The 23,328-nt window shown below is 38.1% G+C and overlaps 2 protein-coding genes across 2 annotated transcripts in view; both read right to left on the reverse strand.

Annotated features, from left to right (window-relative positions):
- atg3 (autophagy related 3) overlaps nt 1-20,194 on the reverse strand; it is a 257,779-nt gene extending 237,585 nt beyond the window's left edge. Inside the window, exon 1 of the mRNA XM_033977555.2 lies at nt 20,190-20,194. The gene's annotated coding sequence lies outside the window, so the exon portion shown is untranslated. The remainder of the gene's footprint in view (nt 1-20,189) is intronic.
- Nucleotides 7,233-23,328, reverse strand: part of chrm4a (cholinergic receptor, muscarinic 4a) — a 62,639-nt gene continuing 46,543 nt past the window's right edge. The window contains exons 7-9 of the mRNA XM_055227600.1: nt 15,862-15,871; nt 10,627-10,892; nt 7,233-7,478 (exon numbers count right to left, since the gene is read on the reverse strand). Coding sequence (XP_055083575.1) covers nt 7,233-7,478; nt 10,627-10,892; nt 15,862-15,871 — 522 coding nt within the window. The remainder of the gene's footprint in view (nt 7,479-10,626; nt 10,893-15,861; nt 15,872-23,328) is intronic.

Raw genomic sequence — 23,328 nt, forward strand, 5'->3', positions numbered from 1 at the left:
GGATCTATATATAACCTCTGTAACACGTAGAGTAGTAAGCGGTAGGATAACGAGGCAGTGTGGAGGAGGTGTCGGGAAAATCCATGTCTAAACCTGATGTAATCAAATATTTATGTTCAAAAAAATCTAAACAAGCGCTGCAAAACTGAAATGAATTGATTAGGTTTAATGACTAAATGGTAACTTCATTAATAATTCACTTTGAAGACTTTATAAGAACCATTTTATACATTTCTCCTACCTTTTCGATGTACAGTCCCGGTTTAGTTCAAGTTTGGACGGGATCGGATCTACACCTGGTCGTAGTTTTAGTTCTAGTTTTGGATATTTTGACAAAATGATCAAACTTTACCTCTTTGTCGAGTCTACACGCAGGTACAAAAAGACTGAATATCAACAAATACTATTAAAAAAAAGACCTTACACTTACAAAGATAACCTCATTTCGTAATTTGAGTTCTGGAAATCCATGGAGTACAAGTGACTATGACTTTGAAAACACTTTTACTGCCAAAATGTCACAAAATATAAACTATTGTAGCTGACGGTAATATGTCAGTATATTTGTTTTCATGTTTTCAAGCCAGTTCAAAATTATTGTTCTGTATTTGTGTCTTCATTTTTATTAACTTTATATGTCTTTTATTTGTCAAAAGTGTAAAAAGAAGAGCAAGGAAAATGCAAATAAGTGCAAAAGACTTAAGTACCACTTGTCATGATGGAAAACACGGTATAGATTGTTTTGTTTTGTATCTATTTTAAAAGTTATTATATGTATTAGAGTTAAGCAAATTTTCTTGATCTGTCTTTTAGTTTTCACGGTGTTCATGGTGTGAAAGGAATTAAATAATGGCACATGAACATCAGTAAGGAGCCTGAAGTCCTTTTTTTTAAAGAAGAAACCAAACAACTATCACTTAGTTGACAAAAAAGTCTTATCTCACAACATAGGAACGATTCTTAAAGCAAACAATTTTTATCAATATTTTATCTTAAACTGGCTAGAAAATGGGTATAAACGATTAAATATTTGTTATTTTATCCAGTAATATTTCACAGCCATAAGCCAAGATGCAAGTTATTCAAATTTATATTGTCTAAAAAGATTTAATTTCATTTTCATGTATAGTTAAACGCATAAATGACTGAATTAAAGATAAGAAGACTAAAAATAAAGCTAAAATTGTTGAAATAATGGATTAAAAATAGTTAAATTGTTAAAATAATCTGTATTGTTGCTACCTGTCTGATAAACTCAGGTGTGATTTTCTACCTGTTGTTGGAGATTGTTTTTACTTCACTAAAAGCACTGAAAATGGATTACGTCTCCTCTTCTTCAGTCTAAGAAAACTTTCGTACGTGCTCAATGTGGCTGTTAAAAGCTTAGAAATGCCCTACACACTTCCAAACACTACACAGCTGCTGTTTTTTATTGATTACATTTTTGCATTTACCGCAGATATTTTAAATAATGTATCCAGCGAGAGCAAATCAAATATGTACCTGCATTATTATCCCACACCCAGGCAACGCACTTATCACATTTTAAATATGAAACCCGCACAGGTCCTGATGCATTGTGACAGAGTTTATTGGCAGTACAGCTGTCTATTGGCACACGGTCTGTTGTGGAGTATCAGGGTACATCTGCAAAGTGCTTATTAACAACCTTTGAAAAGCACATATTAAATCTTCATACAGTGTAAACAGGTAGAAAGATGAAAGCGCCCGGTCGACAGCTCCCCCGCGGCCCCCCCGGTGTCAGCGCTCATTGTGGGCACATGCTGGTTCAGACTGGCTTTGATGGGAGGGGGGAGGGGGGCATGCGTATGTGTATTGTCGTGTGTAAGAATACTATAGTGCATATATGAGTACACCTGTACAGAATACTGGAGGGAGCGGGAGGGGGGGGCACAGGGGGCTTTAGACATGAGATTATGTACAAGAGCGACGAGGGGGAGGGTCTGGGTCTGCTCGAATTTGGCATTCAAATGGAACTTAACAAGCATTTAAAAATCAGAAGTGGTTTTACAGCTGTGGTTCTTAAACAGACGTTTGAGTCTCAGATGTACATGACTACAGCAAACTGGCAGCCACTGTAGATCCATCTAAGATTTATGCCAAGATACTGGTCAGAAGTAACAATGAATAGACTCATGTAAAAGACCTAGTCAGTAGGTCTTTTGATTGATTGACAGTTGTTTTCTCTTGCCCCAGGTCTGTAAATGTGATCCAAAACTTCACAAAAATAAAGTCTGATATTATTTTGACAATAGTTTTTATAGAAACATTTTAGATTACTTGAGGTACAACTTTGTGACTTCATTTGCTCAGATACTTTGATACTTCTCAGAGACAAATCTCTGTGGACCCCAGGGGTCTCAAGCCCCCTCTCGGGGGTTGAGAATCACTGTACTGTTCTGTACAGTGGGACATGATTTGTTATCACAGTTTCTATCACAGTGGGGTTGTGCAGGTGAACTTTATCAGACTAGAACAGAGACAAAAACACATCCAGGATTCAAATTCAAAATGTTGACTCTACAGGCATTAGAAACCTTAAAGAAGACACGTTTTGTGTGGTATTTAGTGATCAACTATGACTTGCTATATAGTTATTTTACATGTGTTCATTGTAAAGCACAATACTGAGCTAAAACAGCTTAATAATAGAAAAGGGTCCATTGACTTTCTGTTCAAAAGTGCAGAGATGAGGAACTGCCTCTTCAAAGTGGCATTTCACCTTATCGACCAGCAGACTCCATTAACATTTTGTGAAACCTCCATATGACCCAAAGTCTGGACCTTCTGAATACTTACAGGTAAGTACAGAGCAGTGGGCGGGGATAGAGGGTAGGTGAAAACAGACATTTTCTGAGCACTCAAGTCTCGAATGCAGGATTTCTCAAACTTGCACAAATCAATCTAAATACAGTTTTGAGTTTGTTTTATAGTTGATTGTACAAAATATGTCCCCTTTAAATGCCAGATCCAACCAGAGCCCCCTCCACCCCTCTGAACATTAAACTCTTGATGTACATATGCACAGCTGTACAGTGGTCATGTCCCTGGTTTTAGATACAAAAGTCTCTCTTCCTCTGGCTGATTGTCTCTTGGTGCACACATTTCACACTGGCCTCAGACTCTCGGTCTTCAAATAGTCCACAAATGTTCTCCGGGCAGTTCTAGATGACCGCTACGTCTGCAGTGGCACCAGGTGTGTGGACGGAGGACGCACTTCCAAAATCAGACTACAGTTCACAATAGAAAAACATGCTTTATATCAAGTTAGAATAGAGATACCATATTTACACTTTACACATTAATCATACATATGTTTAAGAATTCAACACAAGATGACTTCTCTTTGGGATGGTCAGTGTATTTACAATAAGTGCTTAACATTTGACGTACGGGGCTGTTACTGGGGCAGAACTGGGGTAACACACAGCCATATTGTATAGTGTATTTACAGGATATTCTGAACAGTAGTGTATGTACAGGGACTTACAGCAAAGTCCTCCCTTTTCATGATACAGGCGACAACTTTATTTTCTTTTTTTTTCTTTTTAAATTGTTCTTTCAGGCTGCAGACGATAGAAAATGTGGGGAATTTGTAATTAAATAGATTAAATAAAATAAATACAGTTCATTGTGTTCATTTAACTATTTTGTGTGAATTGTGAATAAAAAAAAATGTACTTTTGGCTTTCATTATGAAGCAAATCCTGTAACAAAAACACAAACAAATAAATACATACACAAAATTTTACAAATTTGTTCTCTTGACTATGATTATAAAGCAAATTCTGTAGCATACATACAAATATACATTAACGAATTATGACATAGTTTTGCCGCAGTAACAGCCCCTATTATATACTGTACATTGTCACTACTGGTTACTTTTACTTACATATTTTACATACATTGTGCTGTACAATGTTCTCCCAAAGCTACAAAACATAAGACAGTCCATGTAGCACCTTCTGGCGTATTCCAGCATGTATGGGTCATTTATATTGTTCTATCCTATCACCGCTCCATCAAAAATACCAATATCTGATAATAGATCTACAAAGTATTTCTTGAGATAGAATTTGTTTCTGGAACTAAAAAAAGGGATAGCAGCAAAAGAGAAAGTAGATGGGTTGGAAACATAATTTAAACCTTATGTACTAATCTTTCCATCCAAAAACACTCTTCTTTACTCCTCCCATTGGCTAGCCTTTTTCAGGGAGGCCAATACAACTCAAAAAAACAACATAAAAACAACAATATGTGTACCTAATAATGTGGCCAGTCTAGAGCGCAACATCTTATCTCAATCACGGTCCAAAAGTGCTTTGTAAATGCTCCCAATTAGCATTTAACTAGCTACTTCCTTCCATTATAATGACGCTAACAATGTCAGTAATTGCAGTAACGAGCTAAGTGGCTAATGACATTACGCTAGTTCTGCAGAAGGAAAAAACACTTTGAAGTAGCTAATCCTTAAAAATAATATCTTTTTTAGTAGCGGGTGGATGCTTGTTCACACTTCATACATTTTTGATCAATGATGTCAAATTTATGTTTTTGAATTATTTTGAAAAATTACTAATTAAGAGTCAAACGGTGCGGCGAACAGTAGGGGGTCAACCTGGGCGGGTTTCACATCACTTTTGGATATATTTAGAGCCTATTAAATCGTTGTTCAGTTATTGTTTGCTATTAGAGTTGCTTTGGGAAATGGGTAAATGTAGTCGTACGGTTGTTTATATAAAAGTGTAAAGTTATGACATGGAAAAATTGTTGTTTATACTAAAATACAGCTGCGGTAATTGGTATATTGTTCAGTGGAAGCGTTCAGCACCATGGACAGCGCGTTCAGTCTGTGTTTGAAATGGTCTGCTTTGATGAATAAAAGAAAAGAAAAGAAATAGGCTATATATATATATATAAAAAAGATGGAATTTGCTAGATGTTAGTTTGATTAAAAAAATAAAAATGTAACTAATTAATACCGAAATAAAATGTATAAAATAAAAAAAATAAAATAAAATAAAAAAATAAATAGGTTATATGTAAAAAAAAAAAAAAAAAAAAAAGATGGAATTTGCTAGATGTTAGATGGATTTAAAAAAAAAAAGTAACTAATTAATACCAAAATAAAATTGAAAAAATAAAGTTAAATAAATATGTTATATGTAATAAAATAATAATAATAATAATAATAATAATAATAATAATAATAATAATAATAATAATAATAATAATTAAAAAAAGATGGAATTTGCTAGATGTTAGTTGGATAGAAAAAAATTTAAATGTAACAAATTAATAACAAAATAAAATAAAATAATTAGGCTATATGTAAAAAAATGATGGAATTTCCTAGATGTTATTTGGATAAAAAAAAAAAAATGCAACTAAACTAAAACTAAATTAAATAGGCTTTTTCTGTGATTGTCAGTGAAGCTGTATAAATATTATATGACTATTTAGTCCATGTGTTCAACCATACAATACTACACTACATATGCAAATTGTTGATCTTTTTATTCCAGATGCCCTTCATGTCATAACCACTCATAATTTCTTTAACACAAGTGGCTATAGAGTGACGCCAAAATACACGACCGAATTACTTGAGATTCAAACCAGCGACCATCTGATTGAAGGGCGACATCGCTTTACCCACTGTGCTACTTGATGTAAAATTACGACGGTGACAAAGCACAGCTCATCACATACATAGAACTGTAATTGTGTGTCATTGCATCATACAGTTACATGACACTTATGGTAATTACTGGACGGAGGGCACAGGAGCCGGAGCGATGCATTGTGGGTATTGTTTTGTTGTGTAAGAATGATGCAAGATGGTGTCCACTATGGATGAGAAGAACAAAACAAACAAACAAACAAACAAACAAAAAACTTGCGCTCGATTCACTTTGAGACTTCGTGGTGGCCTTGAAAGATGAACATTTGTGATACGATGCAAATCATATCTCAGGATTTATGATAATAGGATCATAATTCCGTTAAGTGCCTTCAGTCATGGCACTACTGCATGACAATAAAACAAATTGGGATTAAAGTTTGGTTGGCCCCAGCAGCTATGAATGATGGGACATGGAGTTTTCCCCATGGGGACACAGTTAACTGCTCCACTTTTGATTCTATTGTTTTGTATTAAAATGATTATGATGCGTGACTGTTAAATGCCACATTCAAAGCTAATTAGCGCCATGTCGGAGTGTTTCGTTTTCTTTGTGCTATGCTAATTTTTAAGACGATCTGCAAGTATGGCGTTAAAGTTTGATGTAAGATTTGTTTTTGTGTTAAGCTGAAGTTTGTAAACGGATTAAGTGGCTACGTTTGCCATAGGATAGAAATAATAAGTACTGTATGTCTCAAGATGTCACACGATGGTATATGGTTGAATATATGGGCAACAATAGATTAGTGGGTAAGGTTTTTTTTGCTGTGATGTGCCTTTGGGCAAGACACTTCCCCCACCACATGAGCAGCGGTAGCTCATTAACGCTGTGTCTCATGGAGGTGCTCAAATATCTCGGGGTCTTGTTCACGGGTGAGGGGGAAGGGGGTGGAGCGTGAGACTGACGCAGTTTGGTGCAGCGTTCCTACTCTCACCTATGGTCATGAAGGAGCTCAGTCACACGGGAGGAGCTCGGACTAGACCCGCTGTTCCTCCACACCGAGAGGAGCCAGGTGAGATGGCTCCGTCCTCTGTTCCCGATGCCTCCCGGACGCCTCCCTGGAGAGGTGTTCTGGGCACGTCCCACCGGGAGGAGGCCCCGGGGAAGACCCAAGAAGACACTTGCTCCTAATTACCAGGTGCTTTGTCTTGCCTGGGATACTACTACTTCCTTCGACTTGTGTTGTAGTTGGGTTTGGTGCAGCGATTTTGTGGAACAGGGGTGCAAAAACGCAGGCTACAATCAGAAATCATCTTTTGCTGCTATGCCCTTAACATTTTGGGTAAATTAACGTAGGCTTGTGGTAAGATATAGCTTTTTAAGTAATGAAAATATGAATAAACATGTTAACAAATACATCTGTCCATCCTGCTCACAATTCGCTAATTCTACAACTCCAATGCGCAAGAACCTGCATATACCAAAAGCATGGGTTCAACCAAAACTTCAAACTCCATACTTTATTTTAAACCCGTTTAGTTTTGCTCCTTTTTGACCCTATTTCCTCACCGTACCTCCCCCATCTCATCTGGTGCCAATGTTCTTATACTGACACAGCAGGAGGTTGCGGAACGTCTTCTTGAACGTAGCGTTGCAGAGGGCGTAACAGGCCGGGTTGATGGTTGAGTTGACGTAGCACAGCCAGTAGCCGATCGCCCACACGGTATCAGGCACACACGACTGGCAAAACGTGGAGATCAAGACCATAACGTTGTAAGGAGTCCACGTGATGATGAAGGCGAGGAGGATGGCGAAGATGGTCTTGGTTACCTATATGTGCGGAGAGAGAGAAAATAGTGCAGTGATTAAGCATATGAATATTGCTGAGTAGTGAGGAATTTAAAATAGCATGGGGGTAGGTATACAGTAATAGAAATATTCCCCTGGTGCATGCTGGGAAAAAGAACTCTAGGGATTATAAAACATGGTCTAAGTGTTTGATTAACTGTTACTCGGGAATGTTGTCTGTGCATCCAAGAATTCTATGGAAGGACGCCATGTTGTACATTTTCAGCACAAAGAAAAGTGTGTGCAGTTTTCTAAAAAGGTTCAAGTATATGGCAGTTTTGGCTTTATTTGAGAAAAGATATAACTTCTAAGAATCCCAAATTACTTTTTGCTCTTGGAAGAAGGTTGAACTTGTTTTAGGATAGCAACTATCAAAGTAAAATTTTACCATTTACGAATTCTGAATGTTTTGCTGTTGCATACTAGAAACTCTAGGTTATGATATAACCCTGGTTCTCTGAGTAAAGACGCTATTGACGCACAGATTTCAAGACAGGAATGAACTACACATAGTAAACTTTGATTCTAGCTTGTTTGTAATGTAATTGTAATGTAATAATGTAAATAAAATTAGAAAAAATTAAAAACTTAAAGAACCTCTAGCTGATTTTTCCCATGTATTTGTCTTGCTCTGGTTCAAATATATTGTATAAGCAGCTCCTGAGGTTAAAACAAGTCCAGCGTGTACTATCGGCATCTAATTAGAAAGCATTTTATTGGAAGCTAGTTGATGTTAGTTTTGCCACACTGAGAGTTGTGAAAAGCACCTATAAAATCTTTGTGGTGAATAATTAGGACGTTCAGAATGCATAAGCTAAGTGAGGAATAACTTTGGACCACTGCAAACCATTTTCAGACAGTAAAGTAGTAATAATAACTTTTTTTTTTCAATATTTACAACATTTAGCGCATATTTACAAGTGACGAAGGAAGTGGATATACAAAAGTGAGGGAAATATGGGATGCAAAACATGATTGTAGTTATTTTTTGTCAAAGTAAAACGGATTGACGCAACAGTAGATGTCATAATGATGATAATAATGGAAAAGAAAAAAAAATGTAAATAAACACATAATATACCTTTCCTGTAGCAAAGCATAGACAGATAAACTTTCATTTTCCAAAGAGAGCAGAATATTCTATCAATAACCCATGTATGTCATAAGAAATATATACAGTAATGAGTAATGGAGTCTATGAGATATTCATTCTTACCCCTGATTTACATTGACTGTAATGGGACTATTCCTCTTTCTTTTTCCTGCTGTGAACAGAGCTCCAGGGACATATAGAATACTGCATGTGCCAGTTTTTGAAGTAGAGCCGAGTTCATTTATTTAATGCAAACATATATATATATATTGCGTCGAGCCGGTCGTTGATTGCATATTCCAACAACTTGACTACAAATTGTCTCTGAATTTTGATTAACGGCGCTGTACCTGATGTTTTCTATCTTAAAAATCAAGAAAAAAACAGTTTGCAGAGGTCCAAAGTTATTCCTCACTTACCTTATGCATTCCGAGCATCCTAATTATTCACCACGATGAGTTTCTAAGCACGTTTCACAACTTTCATAGACCAGAGCAGAGTAAAGCGAACAACAACTAGCATGCTAACAGTGTACTTCCTGAGACACACATTGTAATTCGATTCAGACAGAATGCAGCTGTCTTATTTTGACCTCAAGAGCTGCTTTTTTAAAATTGTATTATTATCATTTATTCAACTTGTATAAGGTTTAGGTTGCAGTAAAAACTACTTATAATGCCTAACCTATTTTAATAATAACACACAGGAATTCAAAGAAAAGCAGCATCAGTTCTACAACATATGACTCAATATGTAACAAAAGAAAAACTACAAACCACAACAGTTCACATGAATCATTCCTGAGTCCTGTAGTTTTCAAAAAGTAATGTTTTGTACTGTACCTCTTTTTACATATTTCTATTGTGTAGGAGCTTTTTAATTTATCATCAAGGTCGTTCCACACGCTAAGCCCTCGAATAGTAATACAGTGACGTTTTTTACTGGTTCTAGTCTTAATTTTTTTTAATATACCTGTTCGTCCAAGATGATATTGACTCTCGCTGTTTGAATAACATCTGTACATCATTACGGCTGTGCTCAAATCAACAAGATCAAACAATTTTACTAGTTTTAACTTAACAAAAATAAAATGCTTATATGATATATCTGTGCTGGGGTCAGATGGCTCAAAACATGGGAAAAAATGGTGTATAGGCTCATATATTTGTAATCATAGCATATAAAAGAAGTGTTAAAAAAACATTCTTCAAAACACATTCAAAGATTTGTTATCCATGCGAAACATCCAGTCCAGAACAGGTGTCCAGAATCCTGTTACCTCGTCAATAAATATGTTTGTGTGTGAGTAACCAAAACAATGAGCCATAGGTCAAAAGCATGGCAGCATCGACTCCAGGGATGTCCACAAACGACAGAATGAATCAGAGGAAAGAGAGGTGGAGGATGGAGAGAGGAGGGAGGAGGAGGAGGAGTGAGTGGGAGGCCAAGGTCAGTACCTGCAGATAGAGCTCGGAATAGTCCACACAACATTAGTATTGTTGTTTACATACTGGAAGCTGATATTTCCTACGGGGCAGTGATTTGAGAACTGTACACTGATCACGGCAAGTGGAAAATAGCCCAACTCAAGCAGAAAACAAAAACAAAGGCTTCACTGGGGCTAAACCGTACCATTTCATACCACTTCTTTCTGATCTTGATTTCAAAAACGTTGTTCAAGTGGCTACTTTTGAGAACTTTTTCACCTTGGGCCACTTCTAGACAAATGACGGGTTACGCAGACGCAATTCTACTTAATGATAGGTATTTGACGGCACTGGTACAACAGAATGGATTGAGGTTTGAATTTGAAGTGCACGTATTATTTCATGAATCAAGTCTACTGGTGCCAAAGCATCTGATAGTTTGGCATCGAAGATTACAAATGCTAGGAGGACCAAACCAGAACTTAACCAGCAGAAAACCAACTAAACCTCGGGCTAGACTGGGAGGAAAACAGGTGTCAACAAAAAACACCAAAAAAACTTCCTCTAAACTGACTTATATTTATGACCTCTTTGCACAAACCCCACTCACCTTCTTCTCACGGGCCGCCATCTGCCTCTTCCTCTTCATCTGGCTGCGGGCGATGCTGGCGAATTTCCGGGCCACGGTCCTGGGTCTGCTGATCGGGATGGAGTGTCCCTCAGCGCCTTCTACAGGTGGGACGATCTCGATAGCGGTGATGCACTCGTCTCCGGCCTGCTTGGTCACGATCTTGATCTTAGACCACCGGGAGGCAGCGTTCACTTTGCCGGCGGCGGTGTTTGGGGTCGATGTGCTGAGGGTGTTGACCTTTTCGCCTCCCTGGAATGAAATGACAGAAAAAGGTTGCGTTCAGGTGGCATCAGGTTTGTGGAGTTGGTTTATGGTTAATATGTTTGTAACTGCTATGCATATCAACATGAAAGAAAACTGGTACAAAAATTAAAAAACACGGCTTTTATTACTTTTTAAACATGGCTTTGGTCACCTTTGGTTTCATATTTTCTAACTTATAATAATTTACACATTTGGAACATAACCTTAAACAATGAGAATACAAACAAATGAATTCACTAGGTATGGTGAACACAATTTGAGCAAAGAACGAGTCCGGTGATAGTTTATGAGGTTAAAAACTATGCAGAAGAAGTCAGAATTTTTACCTATGATGCAACAATCCAGGCAAAATACAAACAGAGCGTTTTTGAGGGCTCGGAGAAGACGACTTTGAATTAATAGAACACTGAAACAAGCGTGAATGTAGTAAAATACAGCCCCAGGTATGTTTTTGATGACGGAACAGCAAGGAGATCAACATAAATAAACAAAAGTGAAAGTGGAGTTCTAACCGTAAGATGTATTTCTTGGAAAGTTTGTGGATTTAATTCCTAACAATTGTTCGACATTTGTGGATTTTCTGGTTCTATATTTCAGAAAACATCAGTAAACATCAGTGAACAGGCGAGCCAGTCCCACCAGGTCAAACTCAAAAGGCAAACTGCAGCTAACAGCAGGAATAGTGCTGCCAGCAGGGGGCAGCAGCCACAGACAAGGAGCTCCTCATGTACAAAGTGTCACAGTTGGACCTTGAATGTTGATCTGGTAAATGGTTTGGGGCTTCTAGTTTGAAAAGGAATAATTTCATTCAAATGCATTTTTTGTCTGTGAAAATGTTTTTGCTGACCAAAAGTAAAATAGGTCTAATTAGTTTGAACTGATTATGACAATGTTAAAAATGAAAGGTGCACAGTGTCACTTTTCTGGTGAGGAGCTGCCACCTGATTGTCTCCAAGGTGCAGGGTCAGTCCTAGCTTTCAGGGGGCCCTAAGCTGAATTTGTCTCTGGGGCTCCCACATTAGGACTCTGCTCTCATCACCTCGACTGATTGTATTTGTGACATGACCAACATCAGACTGAAAACATCCAAAATGTCACAGGTACTACAACTCACACTCACAGGGGGAGGTCAAGAGTTTTAAAATTTTAGACATTTTTTCTTCATTTCTGGTGGATTTTAATGTGTTCCAGTTGGCAACAGTGAGCTTAAATTTACATTATGTCGGGTCCTTGCACCGGTGTAAACACATAGCTGCCCTCACCTCTGCCCAACTCAAAAACAAATATAGCAGCAGCAGATATTTTGCTACTATAGCTATAAAACAAATTTAATTGTTTTAGTTGAATATTTAGGCTGCTGTAAACACACAAGCCCTGTGTCCAATAAAACTTCATATATTATATCATTTTCAATCTAAATGTATGGGGCCCTCAGCAGCTACTTAGTCTGCTTATAGGCTGAACCGGCCCTGTCAATGTGTTATTGTTTTGTCTGGAATGTCCCACAGTATAGCATTAAATGAATCATCTTACATTTGTTCAGTTATAGATGTTTTGTTTCCATTGATATAGATACATTTAATGCCATACTGTGGAAAATTTCAGGTAGAGCAATTATATATGTACAGTATAGAGATCACAAAAGTTACATAGTGTACTTTTAAGTCTTCTGAATGCAGCTACATTTTACGGGTTAAACTTGCAGTCTATATAATTAATATTAACAAGTTTTTTTTTTAAAAAGCCCCTACGTTTGTGGTTCAACAGTGCTATTTTTTCTTATCATCTTCTGCAGATATATTACCCTGCTAGCCCTCCACACAAGTTGAAAATAACAATGTAAACACAGTGGAGCTGCTAGCATAACAAGCTAATAAGTCTGCGCCGAGCTCTGCCTTTGACTCTGCTGGACAGCTAACAGCAGCGCTAATAGGGCACAGTACAAGGGATATATTGACAGGCTAAGCTAGCAGATCGCTCATTGCCACAGTACAGCAAGGAGGCTAGCTGTGTTTCTCTGCAATTTGACCCTGATACAAAGTGTTCAGAGTGTGAATCGCAGGATGAAAGACACTCGCTGGCAGATAATAACAGTGAAATATGGCTCGGTGAAAAAGGCAGTCATTAAAAGTTAAAAATATTAAGTTAGGTCGAAAACAAATCATATATTTTTCATTTCATTTTGGCTTAACTCAGTCATTCCAGTTTGAGCAGGTAATGAGCATCCAGTGCATACAAAACAATACAATTACCTTGTATTTTTTTAGTGGTGCAATTTACAGTACTACAACTCTCAAATACTTAGGTCTACTACAATTCATAGGTCAAGTACTTACAACAACATTACTTCAGTACTCACAGTATCAGTCAATGAGTACTCCATTACTCCCAGAATAATAAAAATAAGGGGCACAGAAGACTAACGCTGAAGATGCTACTGCTACTACGACTACTACTACTATTGCTACTGCTACTACGACTACGGCTTCTGCTACTACAACTAATATTGCTACTGCTACTACAGCTACAGAATGATAAAAGTAAGTACCATAAAAGACAAGCTGAGGATGCAACTGCTACTGCTGCTGCTACTACAACTACTAATATTGTTACTGCTTCAATGACTACTGCTGCTGCTACTACAACTACTGCTGCTCCTGCTACTACTACTATAACTACTACTATTGCTACTGCTACTACAACAACTACAGAATGATAAAAGCAAGGAGCATAAAAGACTAAAGCTAAGGATCCGACAGCTGCTGCTACTACTACTACATACTACCACAACTATTACTACTACTACTACAACTACAACTACTACTATATACTACTACAACTACTACTATATACTACTACAACTACTACTAGTAGTATTGCTACAGCTTCAACGACTACTTCTGCTACTGCCACAACACGTACTCCTCCTCCTCCTCCTACTACTACTACTTAACCCTGTAGTTTAGCCCTGATTACAATGATAACAAAGACCAGTTGAATGTAATACACAGTTTAAATAAGGTTACAACAATAGCTGCTCACTGCACAGTGAAAACAACTTGAAGTTAAAAAACTCCCAGACGTCAGTTCAGGATATTGGACCAGAACCTCCTGTCCTGGATTTTTGGCCCCTAAATTTGGACATTACACCATATATATCAAACTGCTATTTTTACCGCTCTCCTTCTCTTCCTCCCTCCTCCTCCTCCACGCACCCCGGTCCGGAGCCGAGTGCAGGGCGAGCGGCGTGTCGTCTGCAGAGGTCCCATTAGAAGCAGTGGGCAGCCCCTCTGTGGCTGGAGTCCTGCCATTAGACACCATCGTGCCGCGCTGGGACTAATTTCTCACCGGAATGCTCCCTCTCCCGTGTTACCAGGATGACAGGTAGGTGCCAGGATAATGGTTTGGGAGCCAGGACCCTGAGGATAGCGGCGTCCAGCAGAGGTGCAGGGGGGGGACTGGGTGGCCTTTTCAGACGTTCCCCTGTCACATTGCAATGTCCTGGGTCTAGTTAAGACTTTTGGTGAGTTTTGAGGAAAGTATGAGGTATGGAATAAGCAGGGGTAAGGGTAAAATATGACACATCAAATTGATCATGTAATACTTTATAACAGCGACAGTCTTATTAAAGCATTAAGAAAGACTTAATTCATAATCAACAAATAGTTAATTAAGAACGATTCAGGCTTAGTAGTTACTTAATTAAGAGGTTAGGGTATTAATTTGAATATTCCTTATTGATAGCGTTGTACTTTTCCATTAAAAATCCAATACATTAATTAAATTCACAAATGTTTAACTGGGTCGACCCAGGACACACTGGAGGGATTATGTCTCTCGGCTGGCCTGGGGACGCCCTGGGGTCCCACCGGAGGAGCTGGAGGACATGTCTGGGGTGAGGGAGGTCTGGGAGTTTCTGCTTAGACTGCTGCCCCCACGACCCGGCCCCAGATAAGCGGAAGAAAATGGATGGATGGATGTTTAAACTGAGTAACTACACCCAAGAACCCACTGTATTATAACAAAAATCTGAATTTGAACAATATTAGTTTTAGGTGCCCCCATCTGTGTTAAATATTACCCAACCCAACAATTACAAAGTGTTGCCACTAATTAAAGTTACACACATTAAAAAAATCTAGACACATCTATCCCAATTAGGTCAATATTAACTTCAAAGTTCCAATATTGCACCAAACTGACTCTTGTGAGCTTTAAGTCATGTTATAATGTTGTTACTTCCTCCAAAACAAACCTGGAGTTGTGTTTTGTTTCATTCACACATGCTTGAGTAACACTTTATTTTTAGTCTGTCTACATCTCCAAAGTTCAAAATCCTCCGTTCCACCTTGTGATGTCATAACGTGGTAGTTTTCAAGTTAACATTTAGTCAACTACGTTTTATCTTTAGTTCAGTAAAGATTGGCAATTCCAGAGCTGAAATTATCTCAAATGATTCTAGTGAAGGTTTATGAAGTTTAAATCATTCAGTGGAGCACTTCCTGTATTACCACATGATGACATCACAAGGTGGAACAGAGTGTTTTCAGTCTGAGAGAAGATACGCAGGATGTGTGTGTTAAACATGTGTGAATTAAACAAAACACAACTCCAGGTCTATTTGTGATGAGGAAACAACATTATAACAGAGATAAGAGAATAGCGTAATGCTACCCCTTTAAATTCACTATATTTTTTTTATTTTTACTTATTTTTTGTTTGTTTTTGCTTTTACAATTATAATTCTTATTACCAAAACATAATCGTGTAGCCTTTATTTAGGTAACATTTCCCTCTCCAGAATTAAAAACACTCACTCTGTTACACCTCGTGACATCATTAGGTGGCTATTCAGGAAGTGCTCCACTGTATTTTACAATCACTACCTTTTCCCTACACACCTATTTATCTATTTTTTTCTCTTATCGCAACCAGCCACGTTACTCTGACTTGGGAGTTTCTTGCTCAGCGACAGAACGGCAGTATTTAGAGCAAGATTTGAACTTTCACCTCTCCAACATGACAGATTTAACGCTCCATTCTTGTTGCTTGATATAGTTCCCAGTGTATGTACAGTTCCATTGACATTTCGCCAAAGCCAGTGTCCACAGTATGGATAAGGTCACATCTGCAGTGGACACTTCATTAGACCAAACAAACAAGCCCCACTCTTCTGATTTACTGCAGTCTTAGGGAAATCCAATACAGTTCAATACACAAAAGGCTACTGCGATGAAAGATGGCTCAAATACATGTGTGCTCCGTGAGTTATTAGCACTAGCAACCGGCCAAATACATAACATTACAGACAAGCCCTATATATCTATACTGGCTGTGTCCAAATGTCCACGGTATTCCCTAGTTAGGACGCTATTTAGGGGTCCAAGCCATTTTTAGTGGTCTCTGAATGACCATTAAGTGAGAAAATTGTGCGCGCAAAATTTCCCACAATGCATCTTAAAAAGTAGCAGGTATCGGTGGTCACTAAACCGGTCAATGTAACTACAATGAAAATAGATAAAAGCGCTACTAATTGCTGATCAAGAGTAAAATGTGCTTAAATAAACCGTTGCTGGATAAAGTTGTTAGCGTTAGCCGTTTACGTTAGCTTGAGCTGTTAACAGAGCGATAATTTCCACATTTTAGATAAAAAATGAATAGTTCAGTACATTTCGTGAGATCTAGCTTGATAAGAAATCAAGTTTTATCAGAGTTTAGCCTTTATTTAGTAATTTTTCACACTTTTTTTAACATAATATAAAGATTGGGAATGCGTGAAAAGTGTCTTGCCCAGGGACAAAATGATAATGAATGTTCAGATGGAGTTTGAACCAGTTACCTTTCCATTAGTGGGTGAAGACTTAACCCACTGTTGCCACTCCACCAAATGTTTTAATATCAGAGATTAGCCTTAAGAATTTTTTTTATTTTTTTCACTTTTTTACCATAATATAAAGATTAGCAATGCATGGAAAGTGTCTTGCCCAGGGACAAAGTGATAATAGATGTTCAGGTAGTGTTTAACCAGTTACCTTTCCGTTAGTGGGCGTGTTTTATTTCACTTTTTTTCACCTGGATGCCAGAGTCACAGCTAGGGAAGACATTCAGACACAACTTTAGACAAACTTTTGGTCCTAGTTAAGAAAAATGTAGGCTAATGTAAATGTAAAGTTAGCTAATTAGCATTTCCTCGCCATCTGCTAATGCTAAATAATACAGATGCTAGGAGGCTCGTGCTGAAATTAGCTGTTTTAATTCATGTAATAATAACCAGAATAGAATAAATGCGTTTGTTTTTATTTTTTTTTTCTTTAAATACAGTACGTTTTATTACTTTCAGTTTCACACCGAGCTTGAAAAATGCAGCCTCTCTTTGCATTTTCTCCCAGAATTCATTACTGTGTGAACGATTTGTGAACTCAGCAAATCCAATAGCCAGCTGATGCGTTTGGCTAAGAGATAAAATGCAGCTAGTATTTATATAGACTAGCTTTCAGACTAGCAAACCATAAAACTCGGATGACAAGATGGAGGCTTCTGCTACAACTACAGATATGAACGCTGGTAGATGGAGACAGACAGACAAAAACACAAACAGAATACAAATATTATTCTGCATTTCACATCAAAAGAAGGAAGATACGGACAGTTATTAAGCTTGGCTGTGTGCATACTTTATATAATGGCTTCTATACATTAAACTATACAGAACTGAACGCAGATGCTCTTTTTGTTGCAACATTTAACACAATATAAAGATCGGCAATGCGTGAAAAGTGTCTTGCCTGAGGACACGATGATAATATGTGTTCAGGTGGAGCTTAAACCAGCTGCCCTTGCGTTGGCGGGCGAAGACTTAACCCACTGTTGCCACTCGGGCAAATGTTTTTATCAGAGTTTAGCCTTAAGACTTTTTTTCCCCACTTTTTTTTTGCATAATATATAGACTATCAAGGCGTGAAAAGTGTCTTGCCCGGGGTGGAGTTTGAACCAGCTACTCTTCTGTTAGTGGGCGAAGATTTAACTGACTGTTGCCACTCCACCTAATGTTTTTGTATCAGAGTTTAGCCTTAAGAATTTTTATTTTTTTTCACTTTTTAAACATAGTATAAAGATTGACACAGAAACAATGTGTGAAAAGTGTCTTGCCCGAGGTGGAGTTTGAACCAGTTACCCTTCCGTTAGTGGGTGAAGACTTAACCCACTGTTGCCACTCCACCAAATGTTTTTATATCAGAGTTTAGCCTTAGAGATTTTTTATTTTATTTTTTGCTTTTTTAACATAATATAAACATTAGCTATGCGTGAAAAGTGTCTTGCCCAGGGACACGATGATAATACATGTTCAGGTGGAGTTTGAACCAGTTACCCTTCCGTTAGTGGGCGAAGACTTAACCCACTGTTGCCACTCCACCAAATGTTTTTATATCATAGTATAAAGCTCAACAATGCGTGAAAAGTGAAAAGCATGATCTAAAATGACGCACTTTTATGTGTTAAAGTTACATAAAATCACAGTTCAGGTGTTTGAACCAGCCACCTCCTCGTTTGTGGGCAAAGAGTTGACTTATCGATGCTTTTACTTTCAACGTCGGATCAAAGTTAGTGACAGACACGGTCCAAAATATATATATATGTACGTACACAAGTAGCCCGACCGCTAACCGCTAACGAGAAGTCTACACCCGTTCTTGCCTTCGTGCCGTTGAGCCACCCACTGCCTCCTGTCTACAGCAGCCAACAGTCTCGTACTTTAAACATTCTGATTTGAACTTTTGTCGACTGGACTTTTGGGCGTAGGAGTAGGTCTAACTTTCCCAGACGATTTCTCTTTGTGAAAATGTGTGGGGTGTTGCACATTAAAAGTCGCTTGCTTCACAAAGTTTAAACCCGATTGGAATTTTTTTGAAAAAGTTGAATCGGTCGCGGGCGGTGACCTGAACCTGCAACTGCGGAGAACTGTTACGAGAGATTAGGAACGAAGAGGGAACTAATTGTTTTTCTATTCTGTTTGGGTTTGTCATAATCAAAAAAGTTACACTCGGGGCCAAGTATTAAACTGTATATATTTTTTCTGGGAGCTAATTTAACAAAATAAAACTGGTGGAAAAGGTAGAACGCCTTTTTTACCAACTATCATATGTAAATTCTACTGCAGTACCAATTTTCAAACAACGTAAATGTGCAATATGTAACTTTTTTGGTAGCGTCCGTCGCCTGCTTGTCTCCATGGAGATATTATAGCTTTGTGTATGATGTTTGACAGTATTACATCGAAACTTACTGCATGTAAAGTCGTTCCTCACTATATCGTGGTTCGCCTTTTGTGTTTTTTTCATGCTTTTTTAGTTAGTTAGAGTATGAACGTGCATTGTGTTCTGCGTCCTGATTGGCTGAAAGACTGTAGACCATTGTGTTCTGCGTCCTGATTGGCTGAAAGACTGTAGACCATTGTGTTCTGCATCCTGATTGGCTGAAAGACTGTAGACCACTGTCCATCAGTCTCCTGTGCAGTACCGAATCCGTTCAGCCAAATTTACATAAACGTTTGATCGCAGTGTGACTCTGAAGTGCTGTAAGTTTGCGAGTTTTCTCTCCGACAAAACCCACAACGTCGATGAAACTTTCAGCACCGACAAAGGCGCCTACGAAGGTTTGAACTTTGACCTTTAAGAGTGTTTAAATGAGAGAGAAATGTGAGAAAATGTTAATACCTGTGTGAGAAAAGTGTATAAAGTGTGTGGTGAGGAGTTTTACAGCCCAAAACACGTAGAATAATAGTAAAAAACAAAGCTGATACTTCGCAGATTTCGTCTATTGCGGGTTATTTTTAGAACATAACGAGGGACCACTGTATTAACGTTTCACCTTAAAATCAAACACGTTCTTACTATGAGCTGATTCACCTCTCCACAGACCAGACCTGTAACCTGGTGGTGTTAACTGTGTGTCTCTATAGAAAAAGATCAGTTTAATGTTGCACTGTGAGGCATTCCAGGCAAAGCAATAACATCTCCATGGAGACAAACAGCTGATACATAGTGCACCATTACAGTAGAAGTACAGTATACACATTTTTGGAAGTACAGAAAGAAGTAAGTTGATGAAAAGTTCTTATCCACAAGGTCTAAATCAGGACAAAACCAGGTCAAGTACAAGTATCTGCTCTACAAGTATCAACTATAAAATACTTCATGACGAACTAAAAAGAATAAAATAGTTCCTTTCGTCTTCTTTCCTAATTAAAAAGCAGACTTGGACCTCTCCTAACATGGCTCCCAGGCTGCAGGTCTGGGTCATTGCGTGGAACCTGATTATCTGCTAAACTTTTTCAAAAATTCCAATTGGGTTTAAACTTTGTGAACCAAGCGACTTTTAATGTGTAACGCCCCGCACATTTTCACAAAGAGAAATCAACTGGGAGAGTTAGAGCTACTCCTACACCCAAAAGCTCAAATCAGAATGTTTAAAGGTGCATTATGCAACTTTTCTGGTCTTTATGGAGATGTTATTGCTTGCTGGTGAGTACGGCATTAATCTATATGTAGTACGAGTGTTTTTATTACTCAAACTAATGAAAAACATGCAATCCTCCACAGATCTGACCTATACATACATATTCTGAATACTCTTACTGAGTATCTGTATTTGCCTCATTATGCAGTTTTGGATTTAAACTGCACAGTATTTTTTAGGGATGCACCGATTCAGGTTTTTCTGTTTCAGTACCGATACCGATACTTTGGTCTTAAAGTTTCTGCTGATACCCGATATCAACCAATAATAGTGACTGAAAATATAATAATAATAATAATAATAATAATTCCTTTAAACAGCAAGAGGTAAAAATTATTTAAATGTGTTGTGTAACTACAGAACAGCCTTTAAAAAATACAAGTTTAATATTATAAGATGTTTTGGAGCAACATTCGCAGGTAAATTGTTTTATTACACCATGTTACAGATAAAAATGTGATATCGGACGAACAATCTCTTGGAATTTTCTCATTATATCTCATATTTTTTACATGATAATTCAAATGCATCTCAGTGTAAAAGTATTCAGAGTATTCAGAATACAGTACTCTGATAGGACCACTTAATAGAATGTGTTATAAAATACATTTTAGTTTGGGTATTCAGTATTCCGTAACTAAACACATTTTCAAAGTATACTTCCCATCACTAGAAATAGATAACTGTAACTGAAACAATAACATCGCCATGGAGAAAAGCATGCAACTCCAAAAGAACACCAAAAAAGTTACATAATACAGTATATCTATCTTTAAACTACACGACTGAGACAGGAGATAGTGTGTAGTTCAACAGTACAAAGTTAAAAATGGGTTAAGTTTGCAAAGAGTGGTCAGAATATTACGTGCACATGAGCTGCTTTCCTGTTTTGTAGTATCTAAGTGTTTATCATTCTAAAATTGGCGGCCATTTTGGTGTGGTATTTTGGTGGCTCTTTATGTAATCCCACACAGGGGCACGCGGCAGGGGTGTCCATTATCACAACAGTAATCTCTGCTGCAGACGCACAAGGGACCGGAGCTTGTGCAAATAGTTACACGGTGGTATCTTTGTGTACAGTGAAGCTACTATGGACCTGAGACAGCGTACGCCCAACGTGGCAAGGTCAAAGGTCATGTATCATATTAAAGATAAGAGAATGTTTATTTGTTTCAGATTAGGGAAATGTTTAGTGTTGCAACGACAAAGAACAAGTTGGAATTGAATAAAAAGTATAAAAATATGATAATAATACAAAAAAGAAAGATTTGAGTAAGATTATAAAGATTAAGTAAGATAAATCCATCCATCCATTCATTTTCTTCCGCTTATCTGGTGCCGGGTTGCGGGGGCAGCAGTGTAAGCAGGGACACTCAGACTTCCCTCACCCCAGACACGTCCCCCAGCTCCTCCAGTGGGACCCCAAGGCGACATAGACATAGTCCCTCCAGCGTGTCCTGCGTCTTCCCAGTTGCTAGGTAACAGTTAATGCTGAGCAGATGCCCGAGCCACCTCAGCTGGCGCCTCTCGACTTGGAGGAGCAACGGCTCTACTCCGAGCTCCTTGTGTGTGACTGAGCTCCTCACCCTCCTCACCCACTCCTCATCTCTAAGGGAGCACCCAGCCACCCTGCAGAGGAAACCCATTTCGGCCACTTGTATCTGCGATCTTTCGGCCATTACCCAGAGCTCATGACCATAGGTGAGGGTAGGAACGTAGTTTGACCGGTAAATCGAGAGCTTTGCCTTTCAACTAAGTAAGATAAATATGAATAATAAGTAGAGTAAATTTTGTGGGTTTTTTTGGTCATTTTCGGTGTTTTGTCACACACCTCAAAAACATATCTGGAGTTGTGTTTTGTTTCACGTTTAAGTAACAATGGTATCAAAAGCACACAGTATGTTAGCATCATGTTGCTAATAATGCTAATTAGCCATATCAAAGTGTGTGAGTCACAATTGAGGTGCTAAAAGTATATATATATTTTTTTTTTCATGCATTATTTATACAATTCTACATACTCAGTGTCGTTAAGCTGCATCTATAGCCACAACCGCCCTAAAGAAGTTTGATTAAGTGTGGCGGGCAATCTGCATCACTCAAACACGACGCTGATATTGGGCAAGGTGGATGAAGTGTCTGGCCCAGGAACACAACAACAGAATATTGCGATTGGCTGTAAAATCATATCCAACAACATTTGGATTAAAACAAATCCAAGATCAATAGTCTTCTTTTTTACTAAAGATTGTCTGACAAATATTAGCTCCAGTCTAATTAGCCTAAAATCTAAGCTATCATCACTAAAAAGAACTAAAGCAAAATATTGTCCTTAAATGTGTGCTGATCTCTTTTCCCAGACACAATTTTAAAACATTTATAAATCACTTTGATAATTCCGAGTGCCCCCATTTTGCCTGTGGAGTGTTGAATCTTAATTTTGGAAGAAAGAAAAGTTTTGAGTGCAGTTTATAATCAGTTTTGCAGCTAATACCACAGCGCGTCTCCAGATCGTATCCATATTCATATCAGATTACAGAGGAGAGGAGGCAGCGGGATCCTACTGTGTCGATTTTCTAACTTTGAGCGGAGTTTTGTGGCTGAGGCATCGATCCAACTGCATTATAACATACAGGGTTCCCTCGCTCTAACCGGCTGGAGGCTCGAGTAGATTTAAGCGCCACGTTTTAATCCCAGAGCTTCTTAAAGTTTGTCATGACCATTTGTCTGACCAGATTGTCCTCTCTTTGTTCAGTTCACATGAAAAATGGCCTGGAATCAGACCTTAGAACGTGACAAGAAACCGTCCGAACAATTTGTGGCATGTGTCTCTCAAATGAAGAAAACGTCTCCCCTGGAAAATTCAAGTAAACAAATTCTTTAATCTGAGATACATAAGAG

The sequence above is a fragment of the Periophthalmus magnuspinnatus genome, chromosome 2, assembly GCF_009829125.3.
Source record: "Periophthalmus magnuspinnatus isolate fPerMag1 chromosome 2, fPerMag1.2.pri, whole genome shotgun sequence".
NCBI lineage: Eukaryota > Metazoa > Chordata > Actinopteri > Gobiiformes > Gobiidae > Periophthalmus > Periophthalmus magnuspinnatus.